Here is a 24,595-nt window from a genome sequence, read left to right on the forward strand (position 1 = left end):
GTTTTTATTTCAAGTGTACTATTCTGTTGTTTATTTGAGTCTGTACTAAATCTGCATAAAATACAGTCAAAACTTTAAGGCTGGGAAATGTAGAGAAGCTCTATGCACTAAACCTTTGTCACATTCTTTGCTGTTTTACTTTTAGGGGAAGCTACAGAAGCACCAAGCCTTTGAAGCTGAGGTTCAGGCCAATTCAGGGGCTATCGTTAAACTGGATGAGACTGGAAATCAGATGATTAATGAAGGACATTTTGCATCAGAAACCATAAGAGTGAGTTTTAAAACTTTTTGTCCTCTTAAAAGCTTTTGTTTTGTTTTAAACAGTTTGTGAAAATAACATAGATAACTCTGCATTTTGAAGCACACATTAGAAACCTACAGGTTTTCAATCAGTATGATCAAAGAGAATTGGTATTCGTAAAGCTTTGCGGGTATTTTTCATTGAGCACCTAGGTCCTGTCTTTCTTTGGATCTGATTCTTAATCAAAATATCTGTATGGAGTCCAAGAACTTCGACTGGAAAATTGTCAGTAATTCAATAACGTGTTGAAAAGCCCAAGTCAAATGATGAATTACACTTGTGGTTCCTCCCAAGAAGGCACTCCAGCAACAAATTCTCAAAGCCCAAAGACAGGGATCTTGGACACTACTTTTTTTTGCTTGTGTTTAGCAATTTTGACTTTTCTGCAATAATCCTTATAGGTAATACAAAGAACCATATCAGTAAACTTCAAAGATCTTATTTCTGTTCCCAAACTGTAATACACATCACATCTTTGGAGATTTAAATACTTTAAGTTGTACCAGCCATGCATCTGATTCTCCCTGCGTTTGTGTTTCACAGCTTTTCTGAACACCATACATTCCCTGTTGCTTACCCAGCTGTAAACATCTCTTAGTACAGCTACTTCCACAACAGTAGGAAATAAACTTTCTACAAATCCTCTGAGATCAAATTTTTGTTAGATCTATTATTTTGTTGTTTTTGATGAGGTGGTCTTAGTAATCTTGTGTTTTACCTCTCCTCTCCTTTATAAGATTTTATTCATGTTCTATTCAGAGTGGTAATTTGTCTTTTAATGGTTTAGTCTTTCACGCCATACAGGACTGCACAGCGTCCAATAGTAACTGCTACCCAAGTTGGGTGCCACATACGAGTAGGTGAAACTCTTGGCTGTGCAGTGGAACTTTCTTCTGCAATGTGTGCTCTCTTTCTCTGTCCACAGTCTGCACTATTATTTTGGGCTGTGCTGGGAATTTCGAGTGGCATGAGCTGTTTCTTTCCTTGAAACCTACATAATTGAAATAATTGAACTTTCTAAATAAGTATCCGCCCATGTTAGATGTTCAAAAGCTTCTCTAGCATGACTTTCAAGTTTCAGATCTCCATGTGTGAAGCATTACAGATGGGTGGAGCAGATACTTTCCTGTTTTGCAAGTTGTGTGTCTGTGTGGGAGTGTAGTTTTTCTTTTTAATTGTCTGTAAGGTTTATGGTCTCTCCCAAATGTTTTGGAAGCCAGAGTGCAGCCAAAGAGACTCAGTATTAAACCTAGTAATTGGTCCTAGTATTTCAAAATTGTATTACTTAAGAATGTTGATGAAATATGTTCACTGAATAGTGCTGAAAGAAATGGTTAGCAAATATTGTGAAGTGGTACAAGATTGACTTGAAACATAATGTGTGGTTTTAAATAAAAATAAACTCTAAATGGAGAGAAGACACACTTATTGGGAGTTGACTTCCATTTAAAAGAATGAGCATTTGATGGGGATAGCAGTAGTTTTTTGGTCTGACTTCACACTAGCATAGAATTAAAATAATATTTTACCTCAAAATGGTTACCCTGTAAATAGTAACGTGAGCACAACTGTTTGATAGCTGCATTAATTAAAAAGTATTTAAATACTCAGCTCAGTAATTTCCAGCTCTGTGTTTTACTCCTCTGTTATATCATCATATATAATTTGAAAGCTAATGACTGGAGATTAAACTGCTGTGTGGTTTGTCCACCCTGTACCTAAAGTAACATCTAGGAACATTGAAAGGAGATTTTTTTCTCCAAAGTTTTAGGACAAGAAGGGAATATAATTGCTTTGCAAAGCTTAAAATCTCGTTCGGAGATTAATATCAACATCCTCTCATTCTAGACTCGACTGCAAGAGCTTCACCGACTATGGGAGTTACTGTTGGAAAAGATGAGAGAGAAGGGAGTCAAACTGTTGCAAGCACAAAAGCTGGTGCAGTTCTTAAGGGAATGTGAAGATGTCTTGGACTGGATCAATGACAAGGTATGTTATTATTAGCCTTCACTGCATTTATTGATGGGAATTTTGTTTTACTACATGGAAATTTATCAGCGTTGCTGCTGTAGTTCAGTCAGAGAGCTTTTGAATTAGGCTATTTATGTTGTATAAGCAGTAGATAGGCAAAACATTTTTCTTTTGCAGCCAGAAAAAAGTATTAAACTGAGTAGTAAGAGAGGAATCTGTATTTAGAGAGCACAGTTAAACATAATCAATTCCTCCTTTGCTTTAAAGAGGCCTTTGTATTTCTCACAGTAATTGAATTCAAGTTTCCTGTAAGGTAAAATCTATAGCATATAAAAACATCTTTTTGTGTGATAAATGTTTTAGGTGAGCTGTTAGAAAGCAACCAGCCTACCCACACAACAGTGTGTACATAATTACACATGATTGGAATATTTTTAGATATACGTTGTAAGGACACTTCCCACAAGAGAACTGTTTGCTTTTGACCTTCTGAACTCCAAAGAAACAGACCACAAACCACAATATCAAGTAAAAAGCCACAAAATGATCATCCTGTTTTTCTTAATAAATACTTGTTGTTTTGTGTCACTGTGGGTTGGAACTGTAAATCCAACCTAACAATTGCCAAGTTATGACAGTGCACTTCTTGTAAAAAAGTCTCGTATTGGGATCCTACAGCAATTATCTGTAAATAATAATGTAAACAAATTCTTGTCGTTGTATGTAGTCCTAAATAGTATGGTCAGATGTGTGTTTGGTTGGTTGGAGTTGTTTTGTTTTTGTTTTTTTGCTTTGAAGGTCTTTTTATACCTATTTGCTTTCAGTAATTTAGGTTGTTTTAGGAATGATGATCATGCATAGAACATAAAACGTGATAGTGGAATTGAAAATTTTATAATCTTCCAATGTTTGAAAATGAGTAATGCAAGAAAAGTAATGCCCTTGATGATCTTTGTTGTTTCCTGTAATAAAGGAAAGCTGGGTTTATTTGGACAGTTAGAGGGAGGGTAGGAATGTTCTGTTTTATTTTAAGGCAAATTCTGTAGAATATCATGCTAATTTAAGGTGTCATTTAAAAACTGCCTGTAAGATATAATGATTATAACTGGTTTTGTACTATTGAAAATTAGGACGATTTGCCTCCTGATGGCTAGTACTGATTTCTCTCAATTATGCTGAAATCGACTTCTTTTTTTTCACCCTCATCATTCTAGGAAGCAATAGTGACCTCAGAAGAGCTTGGCCAGGACTTGGAGCATGTTGAAGTTCTGCAAAAGAAATTTGAAGAGTTTCAGACAGACCTAGCAGCTCATGAGGAAAGAGTAAATGAAGTGAGCCAGTTTGCTGGAAAACTTATCCAGGTAAATCTTCATGTGTGTTGGGGAATTTCTCCTGGCAAATACGGAGACTCGTTTTCCTGCCCTCCTCCTTGTGTATAGTTTATTCTCTGTGTGCCAAAAGACATGGCTATCTTAATCTTGAATGGATGTCATTCAATTTAGTCATTCTTCTGTTGGATAATTGAAATAAGTCTGCCTCAGCTGAGGCAGTATCTGCAAATCTTGTAACTGAAATTGTCATATTTGAAGTTCAATGTATTTCTTCTAGGCAAAATTAATTTATCTTCTGTTCTTGTTCTTATGATAAGCTGTTCTTATCATCTGTGGCTTAGACAAGGGTTTCAGGAAAAAATAGGTACTTTCAGCCCTCTTTGGGTTCACTAATTAGTGCATAGAAAAGCATAGGCTATTGTAAGAACACTGCATATTTACATTATTGTTTCAGGAAAACCATAAGACTGAAAGACCAAGTGGAAAGTGCAATATTCATACATTGTTCCATTGGAAATAGGTGTGTTTCCAGGATTTGTTGGTAGATACCAAATGACAGAGCACATGAAAACAACATTTTCTTCCTTGGTAACTAGGAACAACATCCAGAAGAGGAACTGATAAAATCCAAACAGGATGAAGTAAATGCAAGCTGGCAGCGTCTCAAGGGACTTGCCCTTCAGAGGCAAGGAAAGCTCTTTGGGGCAGCTGAAGTTCAGCGCTTCAACAGGTATGAACTTGGCTGGATCTACTCAAGTGGTGGAGTACTTGTAGCAGTGATCACCTGGAGTGATGTCTAAATGATGCATTCAGTTATGTATTTGTCTCTCCAGTAAGTCTGTGTTAAGTGAAAACGTTTTACTTTCAGTTTGTTGAAAGAGTGCATTCAGATTTATTTGGTTTTCATTTTAAGGGATGTGGATGAAACTATCAGCTGGATAAAGGAGAAGGGGCAGTTAATGGCCTCAGATGATTTTGGCAGAGACTTAGCCAGTGTGCAGGCTTTACTGCGTAAACATGAAGGTCTGGAAAGAGATCTTGCAGCTCTTGAAGATAAGGTAGCCATACAAAATTCATTTTATCTACAACATAAACTATTTAACTTGCTTGTAAAAGGTTAGAAGTTTACTCACTGCTTGTGCCTGGGTCTAGGTGAAGGCTCTGTGCGCAGAAGCTGACCGCTTGCAGCAGTCTCACCCAATAAATGCCTCTCAAATTCAAGTGAAGCGGGAGGAGCTGATTGCCAACTGGGAACAAATCCGAACTCTGGCAGCAGAGAGGCACGCTCGCCTCAATGACTCCTACAGGTAGGAATGCTGCCTCGCTGAAATGGCTGCTCCCTTGCTCAAATTTGCTAGAGGATTGCTGGAAACAGAAGGGTGTTTTCTTTATTTAATAAGAATATGCATGTTGTTATTCTGTTCACTATGGAGTACTTTGTGAAGACAAAAGTGTGGTTTATTGTTTGAAATATTATCCCACACTAAATGAAACATCACTCCCATCTGTGATAGTTACTTTGTTGTGGGATTGTATTCCATCCTGTCTTGTTCCTGTAGAAATCTGGTTGTCTAAACATAAATTGTTAGAGCATTGTTAAGAAGCTGTGCTAAAAATAAACTTATCCTGATAGGATGATTAGTTTACATCCTCTCTGTTTTTGAGCTTACGCTGTTTGTTTTCTCCCATGGAGAGTGGATGGTGGTAGTGGCCCACAGACTAATCCTTTTTATTTTCCCTTCGCTGTCATAGTCTTTTCAGATCAATTAACAGTAATTTAAAAGGGAAATGGAAACAGATCACATTTGTTGATAAGTGTTAAGCACATGTTGAGGGCAGGAATGGTGAGGACATGCTGAAAGGAATCTGAGAATGTTTGCTTTATAGATAGATGGATTTTATTTGAGACTTGAGGCCTGTGTCAGTCTCTCCCTTTCGCTCTTCTCCCTACCGCCCTCTGCTGTGTTTGTCACAAGAGCAGTGCTGTAGGACATCCTGAAACGTTCTGCTTGAGCTGTCTTTTGGTTTCTAATGCCTTCAACATACAGGTTTGTGGTTAGGAATATTCCATATACTTTCAGTATAGTTTGTATGCTAAACATGTACTTGAGAAATAGTAAAAGCTATCTCCCATGATTTTAAACCTACGTAACTGTAGAAGACTTCTTTCTTGGGTTGAGAGTATATTTATTTACTTACTATATTTGCTTTTTGGTTCCGTATCTTCGATCTCGAGGCTAGCAAAGCTATGCAAACACATGATTCTCAACCATTTTTGCTCGTTTTCCCCAGGTTGCAGCGCTTTCTTGCAGACTTTCGTGACCTCACTAGCTGGGTGACTGAAATGAAGGCTCTAATCAATGCTGATGAGCTTGCCAATGATGTGGCTGGAGCAGAAGCTCTCCTAGATAGACATCAGGAACATAAGGTATGCTGATTAGAACAGTCAAATCTTATCATTAATGCTCAAAGACATTTGTCTAACAGCATCTGTGAATCAGACCTGGTAACGTGCTACCACCAGAATCCTTTAACTATGCACTAAATGCAAGATTGCTATCTGTTCTGACATCAGAGTTTTTTGCTTTATGGTTCTTGATAGTGAGAAGATATACTAATAAGTAAGAATGCCTATGATAATATTTTATTAAAATAATTAGAGCTGTCAGGAGTCACTTAAGCTAACATCTGTTTTAGTTTTTCATCAGAAAGGATTGCTCTAAATATGCAGTAATAATGTGACTTGACACCAACCTCTAGTTTCTGTTTAACATATGAATTTAGGCTTGTCTTACATCTGCACTGTAAGATAGTACATTTGACTGTAGTTTCCACGTTCAGTGTGATGTATTTAAAGATGATTAAATGTTTATCAGTGAGGTATCTAGACTGTTGTCTGTGTTATTTTTAATAGCAATCTTCATGTTTTGACCCTAAAGATAAATTTTGGAAATGGCTTGTTCACTTCCCCTTCTATAGGGAGAAATTGATGCCCATGAAGATAGCTTCAAATCCGCAGATGAGTCTGGTCAGGCTTTGCTTGCTGCTGGGCACTACGCTTCTGATGAAGTTAAAGAAAAGGTAAGTTGTTCAATTGAAGAACAAGAGCTTCTAGAAGAATTTTAAGTTGTCTCATTCTTCTGTGTCCCTTAAGTTAAAAGTTTATTTCTTAAAAAGCTGTTAAGCTGCAAAGTATCATCTATGCAGACAGAGTTTTTTAATTAAGTAATGTAAGCAAGCTGAGAAAAAGCTCATGCTATCTGATGATGATAATGGTGTCAGTAACAGAAGAATGGTTCTATTACCTGAAAAGCCATTTTCAGGCCTGTGTTAACCACCTTTTTAAAGGTGGATTCTACATAGAGATCAAAGTGAAGCGATCTATTAAATGAGTGGTTATACACATCTCTTTCCAATCCCTTAGCTAACCATCCTCTCAGATGAAAGAGCTGCCTTGCTAGAACTGTGGGAGCTTCGCAGACAACAATATGAACAGTGTATGGATCTGCAGCTCTTCTACAGAGATACTGAACAAGTTGACAACTGGATGAGCAAACAAGAAGTGAGTGCATATCTTTAAATTCTTCAGATATGATTGATTTCTTTCATTTGTGGCTATTTTTTTGCAGACCTTGATAAACGGCCTTTATCAGCAGCAATGACTGCCACTATACATGAACAAAAATACTTTATACAGTGAATGAAATACTTCATAGAGTTCTTTATCTCACAGCCCAAGCTGCTACAATGGCTTTTGCTATCTAATGCTAGAACTAGTAGTTGTGATGAATTGGCTGGAGATCTCCTTAATGTGTGTTAATATAATTTTTAAATAGGAAATTAAAAAGTATTGTTCATGATCACTGCTTTTTGGAAGTGTATGAAGAACACCATCCTGATATATCATCCTTCAGTTTCCTATAATGTCACGTGTTAGTAAATACCACTGTCTGCACTTGAGTTGACTTTTAAAGCAGCCAAGGATGGAAACATAAAAATCAATGATTTGTTTGTGGTTTTTTTTTTTACTGTAGGCATTTCTGCTGAATGAAGACCTTGGTGATTCTCTGGATAGCGTTGAGGCCCTTCTAAAGAAGCATGAGGACTTTGAGAAATCCCTAAGTGCCCAAGAGGAGAAAATCACAGTAAGAGATTTAAATTATGTGATCAGTAAATAAGCAAGAAAAAAATGAATATATCAATAGCGTACAAGATACTACTGGGGGATGACAGAGGAAGATGGTGTTTGCTCTGGAGAGTGGTCCAGTGTGGTAAATGTGATATGTGTGTTTTTAGTAAAATGGAACAGTGATAGTAGAAAAGGAAGGGGATAGGGCTTGCTTGCTGTCTGAGATCTGAGTAATCCAGCACATGTGTATTGTGGCAGCACGTATATGGGTGGTAAATTCCATCTCATCCATATATGAGATAATGGTTCAGATAAAGAATTTTAATAGTAGTTATCTTAATGCCTGTTGAAAGTTTACCACAGCAAAATTGAGAACTAATTTGCTAAGTAAACATGCACAAACAATTTTGGTTATATCAAACAAATGAAAAAATATTTTCTCTTTAGGCACTAGATGAGTTTGCTACTAAACTGATTCAGAATAACCATTATGCCATGGATGATGTTGCTACGCGCAGAGATGCTGTAAGTTCTTAAAATAGATTTGGACTTCAGATAATGTTCTCCTACCTTATTATAAAAGCTATGAATACAGTGAAGAAATAATAAGCTAGTACAAGTCAGTGGAGCTCTCACCAAAGTACAGAGAGCTACAGAATTTGGTAATTTATTTATTTATTCATTCGTTCATTTCAGCTGCTGAGCCGCCGAAATGCTCTTCATGAAAGAGCTATGTACCGCCGGGCCCAGCTGGCAGATTCTTTCCATCTGCAGCAGTTTTTCCGAGACTCTGATGAGCTAAAGAGTTGGGTTAATGAAAAAATGAAAACCGCAACAGATGAGGCTTACAAGGTAAAAATAATCACAAATTCTTGAATATATTTTAAACAGTAACAGTCTAATGATATGAAGCAATATCAGCCAAAATACTGCTGATGTAGGTTGTATTAATGGAAACAGAAGGGATCGTAAGTCCTCCCTGACCGCAAGAAGGATTGTTCCGTTATGGTGCAATTATGCTTATTCAGTATCTTAAATGTTCTCATTTCAAAAGTGTATTTATGGCAGCAATTTCTCTGATGACATTTTGGCATATATATGAACATAACTTCAAAGACTCTTCAGAGATTTATAGATACTAATTCTAGGCTGAAAGATTCTTTTCTTTCTTCACCTGTAGGATCCATCAAATCTGCAGGGTAAGGTTCAGAAACATCAGGCTTTTGAGGCAGAACTTTCTGCTAATCAGAGCCGTATTGATGCCCTGGAGAAAGCTGGCCAGAAGTTGATCGATGTCAAGCATTACGCCTCTGACGAAGTGGCAGCTCGCATGAACGAAGTTATCAGCTTGTGGAAAAAACTTCTGGAGGCCACTGAGCTCAAAGGTAAGAGCTACTCAGGAGAATACGAACAATGCTATTTTCTGGAGAGCCTAGCCTTGAAGAAGACAAGAAATGAAGTAGGAAACTGAAATCATCTTTCCTTTCGTCGTTCAGGAATAAAACTGCGTGAAGCCAATCAACAGCAGCAGTTTAATCGCAATGTGGAAGATATTGAGCTGTGGCTCTATGAAGTAGAGGGGCATTTGGCTTCTGATGACTATGGAAAAGATCTTACTAATGTTCAGAATCTTCAGAAGAAACATGCCCTTCTGGAGGCAGATGTTGCAGCCCATCAGGTAAGGACAGCAATCTTCCCTCCCTCTCTTTGAGATCTGCTTACCTGAAAATATTCACTCCAGAGATCTTAGTAGACAGTCATTAGAATTTGTATTTGCAGGAGGGAAGAAAAAAGTAGTTTCAAGCTTAACTGTTTATTTATCAGAACTAATTTTGAACTGAGGTGTAAATTATATGTCTCTAAGATCATCTTCAAGACTTTGAAAAAAAGCTCTACAGCAAGTGGTTGCTGCCTTTGCACATGATCTTTAGGGCACCCATATCCAAATCAAAAACCAAAAAATGTCAGTAGAATACAGGTCCCAGAAACTGTTAATTTTTATTTGAAAAACATCTTGCCTTGGCTATTCCCAATCTCATGTAACATCAGGAAAGTTATTGCAATCTCAAAACCTAAACACAGCAAAGATAATAAAAGCCTTGGAATGTTACAGTGATTCTGACCTAATGTAAAATTGCTGAATTGATTTTAGGACCGTATAGATGGCATTACCATCCAGGCACGCCAGTTCCAAGATGCTGGGCACTTTGATGCTGACAATATTAAGAAGAAACAAGAAGCTCTAGTAGCCCGTTACGAGGCTCTGAAGGATCCTATGGTGGCTCGCAAGCAGAAACTTGCAGATTCTCTTCGCCTGCAGCAGCTTTTCCGTGATATTGAGGATGAGGAGACCTGGATTAGGGAAAAAGAACCTATTGCAGCCTCAACAAACCGAGGTTGGTCCATGCTGACATCCACAGGATTTAGATCATGGAATTGCTCTGTTATAACTTGTCCGTTTATAAGATATTCCCTTGCAATTTCTGAAACATTTACCATAAGTAATGCCAGACACCATTTCTTGCTTGTTGTTAGCCATGGTTCTTTTCCTGTTAAGTTACTTGTACGGTTCTGGTGGGTAACTCAATTTTCATAGTGCTCTGTCTGGATTGTGATAATACTTTTTTGTAATTTAGTCTGCCAATGGTTACATCTTCCTTATTTTTTTTTGTTTAGTCGAATGAATCTGAATTAGCTGAGTAACTGTCGTGTGTCTTTCAGGCAAGGACTTAATTGGTGTCCAGAATCTGCTAAAGAAGCATCAGGCTTTGCAGGCAGAAATTGCAGGCCATGAGCCCCGCATTAAAGCTGTCACCCAGAAGGGAAATGCAATGGTGGAAGAGGGTGCGTCTCAGTATTTTAATCTTTCCCTTTCAGAAATGCAAATTTCTTTGTATTGTGCTTTGTTCTCTGACCTTATACAAATAAAAACAAGCAGTGATGTTTATCTGGGCGTTTAAGGGTACTGTATTCAGGATCTTTTTATGTCTATCATATTTGACCTCTGTTTTGAAGAAATGCATTAAAGGCTTGTATGTGATACACCATCATAATGCAAGAAATAATCCTGCCCAAAGGCAGTGAGAGCCAGTCATGTTGTAACATAAGTATGTATCTTTATTTCTAACTCAGCATTCTTAACTTATGGGATTCAGAATGTGTATCTGAAATAATATTTGCTGTAGAAACTGTTTCTGTAAAGAGGTGCCTTCCTGCTTCATAATTAAGAAGAAATGTTACAATGTAGCTTGTTTTGTTCTTAACGATTCAAGTATTCCTAGCACAGCTTAACGGACAGATACAATGTTTTCCAGCCCGTGCCAAAAGGACAAGCTGAATTCTGCTTTCATTATTCTAGTCGGAATAGCTAGATAGGTTCACAGAGGTCTGATTTCTGTCACTTTTGACAAGTGCAAGTAACATTTTTGTCTGTACTATATCTTTTAAGTTCTTCAGGGCCCTCTTTTTTTACCCTTCTCTTACCTAGGACACTTTGCTGCTGACGATGTGAAAGCCAAACTGCATGAACTAAACCAAAAATGGGACTCTCTGAAAGCTAAGGCATCGCAGCGTCGACAAGACCTGGAGGATTCCCTACAGGCTCAGCAGTACTTTGCTGATGCTAATGAGGCTGAGTCCTGGATGAGGGAAAAAGAGCCCATAGTAGGCAGCACAGATTATGGGAAGGACGAAGACTCTGCTGAGGTGTGTAGTTCATTGAATCCAATTTTCAGTAATCCACTGGATCTGCAAGTTTTTTTATTTAATCTAAGAGTGATTTGGCTGGTATTATTCTGTGGCCAAAAGCCACATTCCAGATGATGCAGACTGGCAATTGCATTGAAAGTAAGGGCAGTTTAAAGGCATGATTTCAACCTTATGCTATTTCCAGGGTCCTATGTTGTAGCCCTGGTCAGAGTGAAAGAATGTTTCTGAGATAAGGTAGAAGAAAGGCACCAAGAGCATTAGGACCACTATCTAGCCTGTGAATAAATAGTAGTAGTTATTCTCATGAGGGTCACAAGACTGGCAGCTTTGAAGAACCTGCGTTCTCAGTGTGTGAGGCTAAAAAACATATTTTAAAGCCAAGTAGCATTTGGTTTTTTGGGGGGTTTTTTGGTATGTTTTTTTTTTTTTTTTTTTTTTTTTTTTTAAAGGAATGACTATGTGTACATGTTGTTTTTATCATTTGGTTTCAGGCTCTTCTGAAGAAACATGAAGCTTTGATGTCTGATCTTTCTGCTTATGGCAGTAGTATACAGGCACTAAGGGAGCAGGCCCAGTCATGCAGGGTAAGGAAAGATGCTAATCACGTTGCTAAAATTATTGGGTCAGCAAAAGGTAAAGAAAAAGCTTAATAACAGTTGTAATTTAGAACTTACTGCAGACTGTACTTTATTTTCCATAACTCAGTGGTCTATTTTTTTTCCATAATCATAGCTGGCAGCAATGTTGCATCAAGGAAAATGCAATATGGGGTGATTTTCAAGATATGAGTCCAAGCAGTGTCTAAGACAAGCCTGTCTTTCATATATTTCAACAAAAAATCATTTTAAAGTATTATAATTTTAACGAGTGCTGTGATTTTTTTTTAGGACAGTTTAATGGATTATGGTGAACATGCAGAAGGTACAGAATTTGACTCATTTTTCTTCTGCTCATGTCTTAGCAACAAGTTGCTCCATCAGATGATGAAACTGGAAAAGAGCTTGTCCTGGCCCTTTATGATTACCAGGAGAAGAGTCCTCGGGAGGTAACTATGAAAAAGGGAGATATCCTGACCCTTCTGAACAGCACTAACAAGGTATGTTCTTATCTTTTGGTTTTCTGAGCTGCTTTAGTTGCTTGGCTGAGTAGTGTTTTTAAACAAGAACAGTAAAAGAAGTGAAAGCATTTGTGTGTTTAGTCCATGTTCCCATTCTGTGTTTTGGCATCCCTCTTCATCGCATTCTCATGACTCCTTTTTAGGTGCCAGCTTTACTAGGTTGGATAACAACATTGTTTTCACATGCCATGGGGCACGTGTCTGAGAAATTCTTTACCTGCTGTTGAGGATTTTTTGACCAAAAACAAGGGGAGAATTGGGAGTAAGACCTAGATTCTTCAGAACACAGTTAGTTTGAAATGAGTTTTCTGTTTTTGTACAGGTTAACAACATTGTTTTTCCCGTGTTAATAGAAGCTGCTAATTTCCCAGCTTTCAGTTGCAGACCCTGCTTTATGCTTGCCTAATACTGCTCCCATTTTTATTTTTGTTCAGGACTGGTGGAAGGTTGAAGTTAATGACCGCCAGGGCTTTGTACCAGCTGCCTATGTGAAAAAATTAGATCCTGCCCAATCTGCATCCCGAGAGAATCTCCTGGAAGAGCAAGGCAGCATAGCGTTACGACAGGAGCAGATTGACAACCAGTAAGATATAACTGATAAGATTGAGAACCACCCAGCACTTGCTGGCTTAGCCTTTGCCTTTCACATATGCCAGAAGCTTAGGTTGAAGTATCTTACAGAAGAGAGGAATTAAATGGAGCAAAATTGGGAGCTCCTTCACCAGAGACGCCTTGTTGAGTCTTTTTAAGTCTTTTTATTCTAGGTTTTCCTGTTGCTTCTCCCATTTTTAACTGTAAAATTCATGACACTTGAGCTCAACTTACTGTCTGAACTCAGTATTTTGTGTGTTCTTTTTGTTGTTGTACCTAACAACTTTAACTTGTTTGTGAGTTATATCTGTCCTAAGCAGCTCTTGTATTTGTAGCCATCACTTCTTACAGTGTGATCTGTTTTGAAATGCTGTCTTAAATTTGGTTACACAAAGTACAGTACCCTCCCTATATAGGGCTGCCTTTGCAGGTCACCTGACTAGGACCTATGGCTGTTTTGGCACTAGCTTGTACTTTTTGGATGATATTTGCTGCCATTGTATGTGTTAAAACCATTTCCCCTTTTATTTTAAATAAAAGAGAGAGAGAGAGGAGGAATTTGCTACTGCAAATGGAGAAAGCTGCATGACTGTTTGCTAATAATCTCCTAGAACACATGGTAATTGTAGATTAGTTTGAGTGAGGGCTGTAGGCGATACGTGTGGGCTACAGGCTCATCTATCAAGCCACTTGAAAGCAAAAGCTAAAAGTTCTGTACTTCCATCTGTTTTCACAGTTATGCTGTCACTACTTGAGAATTTTTCCCCCTCAGTTGTTTTGAGTCACCAGTTATTACAATGACAGACAATGATTACTTACTCTAGCTCTGGGATTTTTTATATATATATAATTTAATAAAATAGCTAATGCCAGTGAAAGGAAAATACACTGAATAATTGTGACACATGGTTCAGTATTTTAATAACATGCAACTTTCTTATGGAGCTCCTTATTTTGGAGCCAAAGAGCCCTACCCTTAGGGTTTTAAATCAAATGGCACAGGGATCAGGAAACAAGGAGACCTTTATAGAGAGAGTTCAACTGTACTAATGAGGTTTCCGTATGTGATTTGCACTCCTGGTCTGATTTGCTGTGTTTGCTTTTGAATGACATCTAATTTTCTCCATTTAAATGTGAACTCTTAACCATCTACCATAGACAACCCATGGATGGAGCTGCTGCTTTCATTATTTTTGTTAATCTGACTAATTTTTTGCATGCATTTGCTGTGCTCCCTCTGTCTGTGCAGGACTCTCATAACTAAGGAAGTCGGCAGTGTATCTCTGCGTATGAAACAGGTCGAAGAACTGTGAGTAGGATTAGCCCTTTCTAAACCATGCTGTCTCCATACTGTCCCTGTTCGTTCTCCCTTTGTTTCTTTCTTTGGGAAAGCTGCTCCAAAGAGACACGAAGGAAGCAATTTCTGTGATGTGACCTATTTCAGTTTAGATCAGTACCCTGGTATGTGTTTCATGTGTTCTTTACAGTCAGCCATCCAGCCAGCTGCTTATCTTGTTGGTCACTTTTGTATTGCTGAAGTGGTGATGGTGGTGTCTCCCATTATACCGATTTTGCTTACCAAATAACAGTTTGGTGTAGTATGTATATACAGGGTTTTTTTAGTGCATATCTTGTGTTTTTGGGTCTAGATAAAAAAAAATACATTTTTTTCATGCCCACACACACCTTCTCTCCCTGTGTATAGCATATTGCGTATGAGTGCCTTATGTTTTGGAAAAGGTGGAGTTTTTATGGTTAAAATAACATTCATGCTGGGCGGTCAAGATCATTAGCTTATATACAGAGGACATTTTTTTGTTGTTATAACATAAACTTAATTTTAAAACTCATGTTTGAATCTGCTGGAAGAAATATCAGCTTTGCATTATGTCCTTGGAAGTTGCTGGCCAGTCCAAAGGAATAGTGTTCCTGGCTCTGCCTCACTGCCTTTTCACAGAGGACATTTCTTGGGAATTCAAAGTGAGAGCATTGGGAATTGTTGCAAAGGAGATTTGAGAGAAGATCTGCTTGTAAAGGGATTTGCCCCCAGATCCTCTATGAGCTTTATAAGTACATAAGCCCTAAAATTGCGTGCTGAACTTCTGTAGTTAGTTAGACTTTAAACTTTGTGTTTTCCTGTGTACAATAACTCATTCAGGTCAGAGCAGAATGCTTCCATTCAAACCCAATAGGGAAAGATTCTTAGTTCCTTTCTATTTGCTTTTGATTCAAAATCAGCGTAGAAAGGAAACTATAAAAACTGCTTCATGGAAACACCTAGAGCAGATTATCAGTTTCCTGTACAGATACTTCTGCCCAAGGCATAAAAGCTTTTTCTTCAACAGACTGAGTTGGAGACACAGCATTTTTGTAACCTCTTAGTGTCACAGCTCCCTAACCACCTGTGTGGTGCCTCCAAGGTGACAGGTGAAAACACTCCATGCTGCCCTCTTCCCATTTGAGGCTCCTGCAGGTATCTCAGCAATGTGTCTATTAACTGATTTAATAACATCAAAGTGCACATCTTTATAACTTAATAAAGAGGATTAATTGCTGTTGTTCATCACTGTACTAGATCAGTGATTCAGTATGTAAAAAGCATGCAAGTGCAGCCGGAGTGTCTCACAGAACACTTAACATAAGGTGATAATGGGTGTTAAGGGTGGCTTTTTTGAGAGCAGGTTCTTTAAAAATGGGCATTATGCTGGTAATGCTAGTGAGGTTGTAATTTCATATCAATGATGACTGCAACACTTCTGTTGGCTTAATAGCTTGGGAATGGTCTTGTAGGATTGCCTATGCCTTCTTAATTACACGTAGTCAAACAGGAGACCTTAGTCCTATGCTTTCTAAAACAGTGACACAGTTATGCTTTTGTGTTGCTCTTTCAAGGCTAATTTGCCAGTTCAGACAAATTTTGAAGGTTTTACTTCATATTTATTCTAATGTAAACCAGGAGTAATTTCACAGATATTGTTGGGAATTCCACAGATAGAAAAACAGTACCAGTAAAGCCAAGTAGGTGAATCTCCCATTTGGTATTTGTATTATAAAAGAATTATCAGCTCAGAAAAGTTATTCAGCAGATTTTGCCCTGTGTAGTGTCTGGGTGAGTATTTTGTATCCCTCAGCAGTAAACCTAGGAGATGATAATCCCATGGCAGACTTGATGTGTTGAGAAAGTATTTTCCTATAGTAAGGTTTTTCTCCTGTGTACCTTTTGCTTTATGGATTCATCTTCACAGTGCAGTGCTGCTGTAGTTTGAGAGAGTATTCTGAAATAAACTGTGGTTTAGGTTTTGCCCTTGCTCACTGGAAGCCTTTCATTTGGAAGGTCTTGTTTCAGTGTACCTATCCATAGAGAGAGAAACACGTACAATTTTACGTTTACCTAATCACATACAAATTGAATATTCTGTACAACAGTATGTGGAATTGCAGGAATTTCCCACATCTTTGGTGCTACCAGTACACATTTAATTACTGTGACCCTGCTCATATCAATCTGACTGCCCCCATCTTCTTTTCCTGCTTGTTCCAGGTATCATTCTCTTCTTGAGCTGGGAGAAAAGCGTAAAGGCATGCTAGAAAAAAGCTGCAAAAAGTTTATGCTTTTCCGTGAAGCTAATGAACTTCAACAGTGGATCAATGAGAAGGAAGCTGCACTCACAAATGAGGAAGTTGGTGCTGATCTGGAGCAGGTGGAGGTGCTGCAGAAGAAATTTGATGATTTTCAGAAGGTATGTTGTAATGCTGCGTAATCTGGGTTGGTTTTAGGTCTTTCCCCTCTGACTTCCTGATTATGTGTGTCTAAGATAATTCTGCCATCATTGAGTATACTTGAAAAAGAAACGTATTTCTTTTAATGGAAATTAACCTATTTATTCTGGTCTGTGTGAGCATAGAGAAGAACCTACATTTCAAGGTGTCTTCAGTTTGGTTACAGTTTCCAGGTTGCTGAATGCTTCCCAGCTCCCAGGGAACCACAGCTCTTTCTATAACACTTAAATATAGAACCTGACATCTTTTGCAATAGTTTCCTTCTGTGCAAATCGTGACCTCCGTTTAAGCTCTTCTCTCTTTGTTGAAAGGAAAGTGTGTGTTTAAATTCTCCTCTGTAGTGTTTTGTAAGGCATGGAATAATAATTGTCTGCTTCAAAGTACTGGTTGTCTTTGGGAGTTGGTTCCTTTTTTGTTCTTCCCAACATGTGCAGTCCTTGTTTGTTCTGTGCACAAGAAAGAATTGCTCAGGCAGATGTGTCTGTGCTCTCCACTTCATTAAAACACTGCATACTGAAATGCAAACACATCTGAACTTACGCGTTTGAAAAGCCAGTGATTTTTATAATTCAATGGACATTATTACATTTGCAGCTTGGTTAGCTGACAAACAATTTGAACCAAACTAATATTGTAGGTGAGAGAAGGATACCCTATTTATTTATAAGCCAGTGAATGAACAGAAACCTTAAAATCTAAATGTAGTTTACCCACTATTGCTTTTTAAACCAACGTCCAGTTCTGCTTCATAGTCTATTTGGATGCATTTAAGAATATTAATAAAATTACTCTCAAGTGTTTTAGCTTCTCTATCTAGTAACTATTCTTTTAGCTTCTTTATCCAGTAATATTGGTGAAAGCTTTCAACCTTCATCTTGATAATCCTGTTATCCCTGACAGTTTCGAAATGAATTCCACTGCTGATTATCAGGTAATTTCGTGTATGGGAAAGCTGATAGTGGATTTCTTTAATCCGCTGCTGACATCATACTGACTGACAGCCAGGATTTCTCAGTATTAGGTTCTCATATGTTGTTTGCCCACTCGTAACTGTAAGGATCAAGTGGGGAAATTCCTCTTGTTCACAGACTGGGTGCTTTTTGCATCTCTGCTTGTGTAAACTTGATCCACACGCTTTGCTTACGTGAACGTTAATTTTGTGCTATTTTGCTGTTCTGTGCAGGATTTAAAAGCTAACGAATCACGTCTGAAGGACATAAACAAGGTTGCAAATGATCTGGAATCAGAAGGGTTGATGGCAGATGAAGTGCAAGCAGTACAGCAACAGGTCCGCTTTTCTTTTTGACTTACTTTACTTCTCAACAGCATTAGACTAGTTTCTTCATTTCTTTGCTGTCTTTTCCATGGTTTTCCCCTTATGCAGGTAGAGTTGCTGCAAGATTCAAGATAATTACTCTCTAGTCTAATATGGCTGTTATTCTAACAAAACACTTAGTGTCCTTTGTAGTGTAGCCATCACAAATTTGCAGTTTGAATTGATCACATATCTTTTGAGATCTTCCCTTTCTTAAAAATAGTAACAATTTTCTAGTTATTTTATGGAAAGTAACTAATTGCTGCTGTTTTTCCTTTGTAGGAAGTCTATGGTATGATGCCTAGGGTAAGTGTTTATAGAAATAAACAGTTTGGCAGTTTTAACAATATGGGATATATGAGGTAAAAGTTCAGCCGTAATTGTAATTCATTTTTATGAAGGATCTCATTCTAGATAATGACTTTGAATGAATATAAAGGGATTATCTTTGATCCATTTATTTCCTCCTCTTCTGTGTTCCCCATCACAAACAAATGTAGAGCCGGATAACTGAAAATGAGTAACAATTAATGCATTATATCAAGGAGTGAATGTGGAGAACTCGTTCAAGCATTTTTAATGTATTCTGAAAGTTTTAGATTTCACTTGTTTTCTTCATGCATTTAAAGTCGTGTGTTCACATTTTCAAACAGGATGAAACTGATTCTAAGACAGCCTCTCCTTGGAAGGTAGGTGTCATTATTTAGTGGCATGTCAAACAGAAAAATAAAACAAGAACTACAGCACATCATCTCCTTCCTCATGTGCCCTCCTGCTGCCCTTAAGATGATTAGAGTGGTGTCCTTAGTTTCAGCAAGTGTTTGAACTGGTGGTGATTGAGGGTTAGAGAATTTCACTTCACTTTTGCTTCAACAAGCATGTTGCAAAAATCTATAGTGACTTTTAGGTGAACTCTCTATTTTTGGGCATGATTATGAGGATAACGGGTAAAAATTTTTCTTTTACCTTTGCAAGGTCACTCTTTTGCCTAGGGACTTTACTGTTAAGACTAACTGCAGTTTTTATACCAATGTTTTTAACTCTTACAGCAACCACTGGATGTTGAATTTTCCTCGTTTACTTGGCATTCGTTCTTTTTTTTTATTATCCACCAGAAATAAATGTTTATTTTCCTGAAATTCAAAGCCATTCTTAATCAATATTCCTTTAATAAGGAATATGCTGTATGTAGAGCAGTATCTTTGTCTGCCTTTATTTATATCCAAGTTCATCTGCTATAAGAATAGAGGAAAATTTTATCTGCCCATTAGTGGTTTATAGTGGAATAGCTGTTACCTACCGATGCATATTTTGAATATTTCTGATATTACTCAATATTGCACTTTCTTCTATAAAATTTTATGTTTCATGTCTTATACCCCCCTTCTTAGATTTAAAACTGCTTGTACATCTTTTAAACAGTGCGTGTATAGGAAAACCAGCTGAACAGGTTCTGATTTGACAGCGCTGTAGAAAATGTGTCCTTGTCAACAGACTTATAGTTTTTTTTTTTTTTCTTTTTAATATAAATCTGTACATAGATAAATATATACGTTGAATGGTTGTCTCATAGTAACTTAGCACACTAAGTCATTATCTGTGCATGTCTGCAAAGGGATGAATTTTGCAAGGAGTTCATCTTTTTCAGAAAAGGACATTGCACGTTGGAGGAAATTGATTATTATCTTTCTAATGAGCCTTCGGCAATATTGAACGTCATCTTGTGCTCTTGAAATACTGGAATTAGCTATTTGGTGGATTTTGCTGAAACTATGCCAGAAGTTGAACAGTTTGGGCAATTAATATTCTCTGTCCATGGGACTGATTTAGTCGCCTTATGAAATATTGTATTTAATTTTTAATTTTCTGTCCTTATTAAGGCAATTGTTGCTTGTTTCAGTTTGAACTAACAAGTTAATAGTTTCATGTAAATTACTAAGAATTTATACTCTGATCTATTATGCTTTAGGTATTGCAGATATTTATTTTTAGTTATCTGTTAAGTAACTGTCTTAAAGGAGTATTTAAAGAATTCATGTTTTCATGGAAATGTAATCTAGACTGTTTCTTTTTTTTTTTTCCTATATTCTATAAAGTTGATCAAGGTCATGTTTTTAAGGCATTTTAATCTGACTTTTGACTCTCATCAGTAGGATATGACTTTTAATGCTACATTTTTATTATTTCTATCTTTTCGTAGTCTGCACGTATGATGGTACACACTGTGGCAACCTTTAACTCCATCAAGGTAATGAAACATCGTTTTGAAAGCTAAATTTTGTTTCATCTTCCCTTTCTGTATTCTTTGTGTCTCAGTCCCTTATATAAATCTTTCTGGATAAACTTGTAGAATTTTTGAAATACAACATTAATAATCTAATTTTTCCTCCCAGGAGAAACCCTTACAAAGTTTTTGTTTTGCTAGACTACTTGAGTGTGTGTGTTCTTGTGGAACTAAAATAGAAAGCTACCCAGCACTAGCAGTGATTCTTTTTGTACAGGAATTGAACGAACGCTGGAGATCTCTGCAGCAATTAGCAGAGGAACGGAGTCAGCTACTGGGCAGTGCTCATGAAGTCCAGAGATTCCACAGGTGGGCTGTCTGTGTTGTATTTAGTCTTAATTAAAAAAAAGAAATCAGTGGAAAATCAGTTTAATAGACCTGTCAAATACTTGAACTTTTCTGGAATTAGGTGACTTGATAGATAACAAAGATCCTAGGATGGCCTTGAATTTAATTCTCCTTTCACTTTCCCTTCGCTTCACTCCAGAGATGCTGATGAAACAAAAGAATGGATCGAGGAGAAAAATCAAGCATTAAATACAGACAATTATGGACATGACTTGGCCAGTGTGCAGGCTCTGCAGCGCAAACATGAAGGCTTTGAGAGAGACTTGGCAGCTCTTGGAGATAAGGTGAGATGGAGAGGGAGACAAAACCAAGAGCAGCTTCTCTTGAAGAAATTCTTCAGAAATTTTTCAGATTTTTTTTTTTTTTTGGTCTTCATTGTGTTTATTCTGCTTTCTCTAATTTTAGGTGAATTCTCTTGGTGAAACTGCCCAGCGTCTGATCCAGTCACATCCAGAATCTGCTGAAGATCTCCAAGAAAAATGTACTGAGTTGAACCAGGCATGGAACAGTCTGGGCAAACGTGCTGACCAGCGCAAAGAGAAGCTTGGAGATTCTCATGACCTGCAGCGTTTCCTCAGTGATTTCAGGTAGAGACCTCCCCCTTCCCCCAAAATCCATCTCTTGTGTATTATTAGTGAAGTGTCTATGGCTTATTGTTCTACAGGAATATTTCTGGAGAGAGTTGGAAAAGGAACTGCTTTTCCTATTCTGGATTACTTCAGTGGAGGGAAAATAATAATTATACATCTCTGTTAATGTGTGTTTACAGGGACCTTATGTCTTGGATCAATGGAATCCGGAGCCTGGTGTCCTCAGATGAACTTGCAAAGGATGTGACTGGAGCTGAGGCTTTACTGGAAAGGCACCAGGTGTGTGAAAGATCATAAGTGTTTATAAACATCTATAAAAACATCAACAGATGCTTCTTTTTCTGAGACTTTGCATTTACAGTTCCAAAAATAGATCAATTCTGTCTCTTGCAGGAACACCGTACTGAAATAGATGCCAGGGCTGGCACTTTCCAGGCATTTGAACAGTTTGGACAACAGCTTCTGGCTCATGGACACTATGCTAGCCCAGAGATCAAGGAGAAACTGGATATTTTAGAGCAAGAACGGACAGATCTAGAAAAGGCCTGGGTCCAGCGCAGAATGATGCTAGACCAATGTCTAGAATTACAGGTATTTAGCTGCATTTTAAAAAAGAAAAATAATTTCTCCTCTTATGAGGAAGTTTTCTGTTTTGTAGTGATGGCTCATGGTCTATCTCACACCTGGGATTTATTTTTCTCCTTAGCTGTTTCATCGGGATTGTGAACAGGCTGAAAACTGGATGGCTGCCCGAGAGGCTTTCCTAAATACAGAAGACAAAGGAGACTCCTTGGACAGCGTGGAGGCACTCATCAAGAAACATGAAGATTTTGATAAAGCAATCAATGTGCAGGTGAGGAGTATAGATAAAGTGAGGGCAGAATAGCTCTGTTTTTCATTATGCAGGTTATTAGCAACAAAAATGCTTACCTGCACTTCTGCAAGTGTGCAACTCCCTGGTTCTAAATACTTACACATTTGGGATCTACAGCAGTTTCCAAGTGGCTAATGCAGCTATAGTTGTATTAATATGTTTCTTTGCCTGCAGTTATCATGTAAAAATAATGACAAGTATTTGTGTAAATCACTTATTATTTAAAGGTGGATTTTAAAATACTTTTTATTTTATTTTATTTTATTTTGCAACAGAAAGGTTAGTTATATTTTCAGCTTCTCCTAGAAGAAAGTTGTCTGTTTTTATTGAAAGGTCATGCTGCTTTAGCGTGAAGTCCAGAAGATGCTTTTCTCCTAAGTTGCTCTTCCTTTAGAGACTCAAATGCATTTATAATATCATTTATTCACTAAAAGAAAAAAAAGTCTTGTTCCATTCCTGACTCTTATTGTCACTTAGTTTTGTTTAATACAATTCTAATTAACGGCTTCTGTTTTAAATAGGAAGAGAAAATTGCTGTCTTGCAGTCTTTTGCTGACCAGCTGATTTCTGCTGATCATTATGCGAAAGGAGTCATTGCCAGCAGACGCAATGAGGTTCTGGACAGGTCAGTAAACTGATCACTGAGAGAGATGAGATGCAGATACTGACTGGAAAAGAGCATTCTTTGACATCGTTTTGTAGCTGTTGAACATGATGCCATGTTCAGTCTTAGTTTTTCATGTTCCATGTTTATTTGTGTACAGGTGGCTTCGTCTGAAAGCTCAGATGATTGAGAAGAGATCTAAGCTGGGAGAATCTCAGACTCTTCAACAGTTCAGTCGTGATGTGGATGAAATAGAAGCTTGGATCAGTGAAAAGCTCCAAACTGCGAGTGATGAGTCATATAAGGATCCCACAAATATCCAGGTGAATGTGTTTTTCAGCTCAAAAATCAGAGGGAAAACTTTAACTCTACAAAGCAACAGTTCTGAAAGGATATGTTCAAAGGAATCCTTGTACCATGATAAGAAAGTAAAGTATCATGTTGGGCACAGTCTCCCTTCTACAAGGAGAAAATAGAAGTTCCATTATGTATGAACGAAAGCCCAAAATAGAACTCACTAGTCAATTATTTGTATATACTGTTAAAAAGCTATGTAGTATCCACAGCAGCAAGCTTTCTGAAGAAAGCTCTGAGGAGGTATTGTCTTTTTTTCCTAGCATTTGGCAGTAAAATAAGGAAATAAAGTTCCCAGGTCTCATCTCTGTCTTATGTACTAAAATGTGAAGTCTGATTTTTTTTTTTTTTTTTATATTAAGAAATAACTATTTACGTTACCTGGTATATTTTAATACTGACTTATGAAGTAGTATGAATGCACTGAACTACTTGTTTCTTAATCTGTTTTATAGCTTTCCAAACTGCTGGTAAGTTTTGTAGTTTGGACTAGCCCTGGTATGTGAATTTTTCTTTTGTATAGCTTATGTGTGAGCACAAGGTCTGGTTGCAATCTGTGGCTCCATCCATCAGTTCATCCAATCTCTTTGTTTGCTAATAGTTGCTGATGTTCATCCAGATACAGCTATTGGTCTTCATGTTACGGATGTGGCTTTTTTGTTAATTCCTCGTCAGCATCGTTTATTTACGTATTTGTTTTGCAGGTGTTCTGCATGATCTGTTTAAATTGTGGTGTGCTAGATGATTAGTAATGTACATATTTTAATTATTTTATTTAAGCGGCTAGTCCTTAGAAAAAAATGGTTGCTATCCTCCTTTTTCAGAAGTTTGGCAATTGGCTCTGTCATCCTCCTTTTTGGAGGAGTTGTGTTTTGGAGGATGACATGCGATGTCAACTCTATCAGCCTGTGTTTGTAACATTTAAATTGCTGCAGGTGGAAGATTCAGTAAAAGTATTAGACCTAGTCGATTAAAATTAGGATATTTGGAAGAAGATGGAACAAAGACAAGAGGGGAGGAAGCAACCTAGAGAAAGGAAGGAGAGCATGCTTTTATCTTATTTTTAGAAAAAAAGAATAATTTATGTTTGAAAGAAAAAGTTGTGTTCCATTTGTTGCAGTAGTGTTTATGTGGAGATATGCAGTTCACAGTTTTGCATTGTTTTTTAATTTAATTTTACATGCTGTTAAATTAAGCTTCCAAGGATATGTGTTCATAATTTCAGCATTTCCAAGATAAAGCAGTTCATGCAGAATTTCTCATACCACCAGTGTTATAGTATTTTCCATCTTTTATTT

General features: G+C 37.5%; 1 protein-coding gene across 13 annotated transcripts in view; it reads left to right on the plus strand.

Moving 5' to 3' along the window:
* Positions 1-24,595, plus strand: part of SPTAN1 (spectrin alpha, non-erythrocytic 1) — a 47,122-nt gene that overhangs the window by 8,335 nt on the left and 14,192 nt on the right. For 3 of the 13 annotated variants that reach the window (XM_088525201.1, XM_088525198.1, XM_088525200.1), the window contains exons 3-38: positions 146-271; positions 1,089-1,157; positions 2,150-2,290; positions 3,487-3,633; positions 4,200-4,333; positions 4,517-4,661; positions 4,756-4,910; positions 5,896-6,031; positions 6,583-6,684; positions 7,028-7,165; positions 7,638-7,748; positions 8,180-8,257; positions 8,429-8,584; positions 8,913-9,117; positions 9,229-9,410; positions 9,885-10,128; positions 10,454-10,576; positions 11,220-11,437; positions 11,932-12,024; positions 12,402-12,536; positions 12,992-13,140; positions 14,398-14,457; positions 16,690-16,888; positions 18,112-18,216; positions 18,526-18,549; positions 18,897-18,932; positions 20,444-20,491; positions 20,745-20,836; positions 21,015-21,159; positions 21,281-21,462; positions 21,645-21,744; positions 21,859-22,056; positions 22,172-22,318; positions 22,861-22,964; positions 23,104-23,266; positions 23,753-23,767. In XM_088525201.1, coding sequence (XP_088381327.1) covers positions 146-271; positions 1,089-1,157; positions 2,150-2,290; positions 3,487-3,633; positions 4,200-4,333; positions 4,517-4,661; positions 4,756-4,910; positions 5,896-6,031; positions 6,583-6,684; positions 7,028-7,165; positions 7,638-7,748; positions 8,180-8,257; positions 8,429-8,584; positions 8,913-9,117; positions 9,229-9,410; positions 9,885-10,128; positions 10,454-10,576; positions 11,220-11,437; positions 11,932-12,024; positions 12,402-12,536; positions 12,992-13,140; positions 14,398-14,457; positions 16,690-16,888; positions 18,112-18,216; positions 18,526-18,549; positions 18,897-18,932; positions 20,444-20,491; positions 20,745-20,836; positions 21,015-21,159; positions 21,281-21,462; positions 21,645-21,744; positions 21,859-22,056; positions 22,172-22,318; positions 22,861-22,964; positions 23,104-23,266; positions 23,753-23,767 — 4,605 coding nt within the window. The remainder of the gene's footprint in view (positions 1-145; positions 272-1,088; positions 1,158-2,149; positions 2,291-3,486; positions 3,634-4,199; positions 4,334-4,516; positions 4,662-4,755; positions 4,911-5,895; positions 6,032-6,582; positions 6,685-7,027; positions 7,166-7,637; positions 7,749-8,179; positions 8,258-8,428; positions 8,585-8,912; positions 9,118-9,228; positions 9,411-9,884; positions 10,129-10,453; positions 10,577-11,219; positions 11,438-11,931; positions 12,025-12,401; positions 12,537-12,991; positions 13,141-14,397; positions 14,458-16,689; positions 16,889-18,111; positions 18,217-18,525; positions 18,550-18,896; positions 18,933-20,443; positions 20,492-20,744; positions 20,837-21,014; positions 21,160-21,280; positions 21,463-21,644; positions 21,745-21,858; positions 22,057-22,171; positions 22,319-22,860; positions 22,965-23,103; positions 23,267-23,752; positions 23,768-24,595) is intronic. The other 10 variants (XM_088525204.1, XM_088525205.1, XM_010228082.2 and 7 more) reach the window with 6 other exon arrangements.

The sequence above is a fragment of the Tinamus guttatus genome, unplaced genomic scaffold, assembly GCF_059628265.1.
Source record: "Tinamus guttatus ecotype Peru unplaced genomic scaffold, ASM5962826v1 Tinamus_guttatus_pri_ptg000226l, whole genome shotgun sequence".
Classification (NCBI taxonomy): domain Eukaryota; kingdom Metazoa; phylum Chordata; class Aves; order Tinamiformes; family Tinamidae; genus Tinamus; species Tinamus guttatus.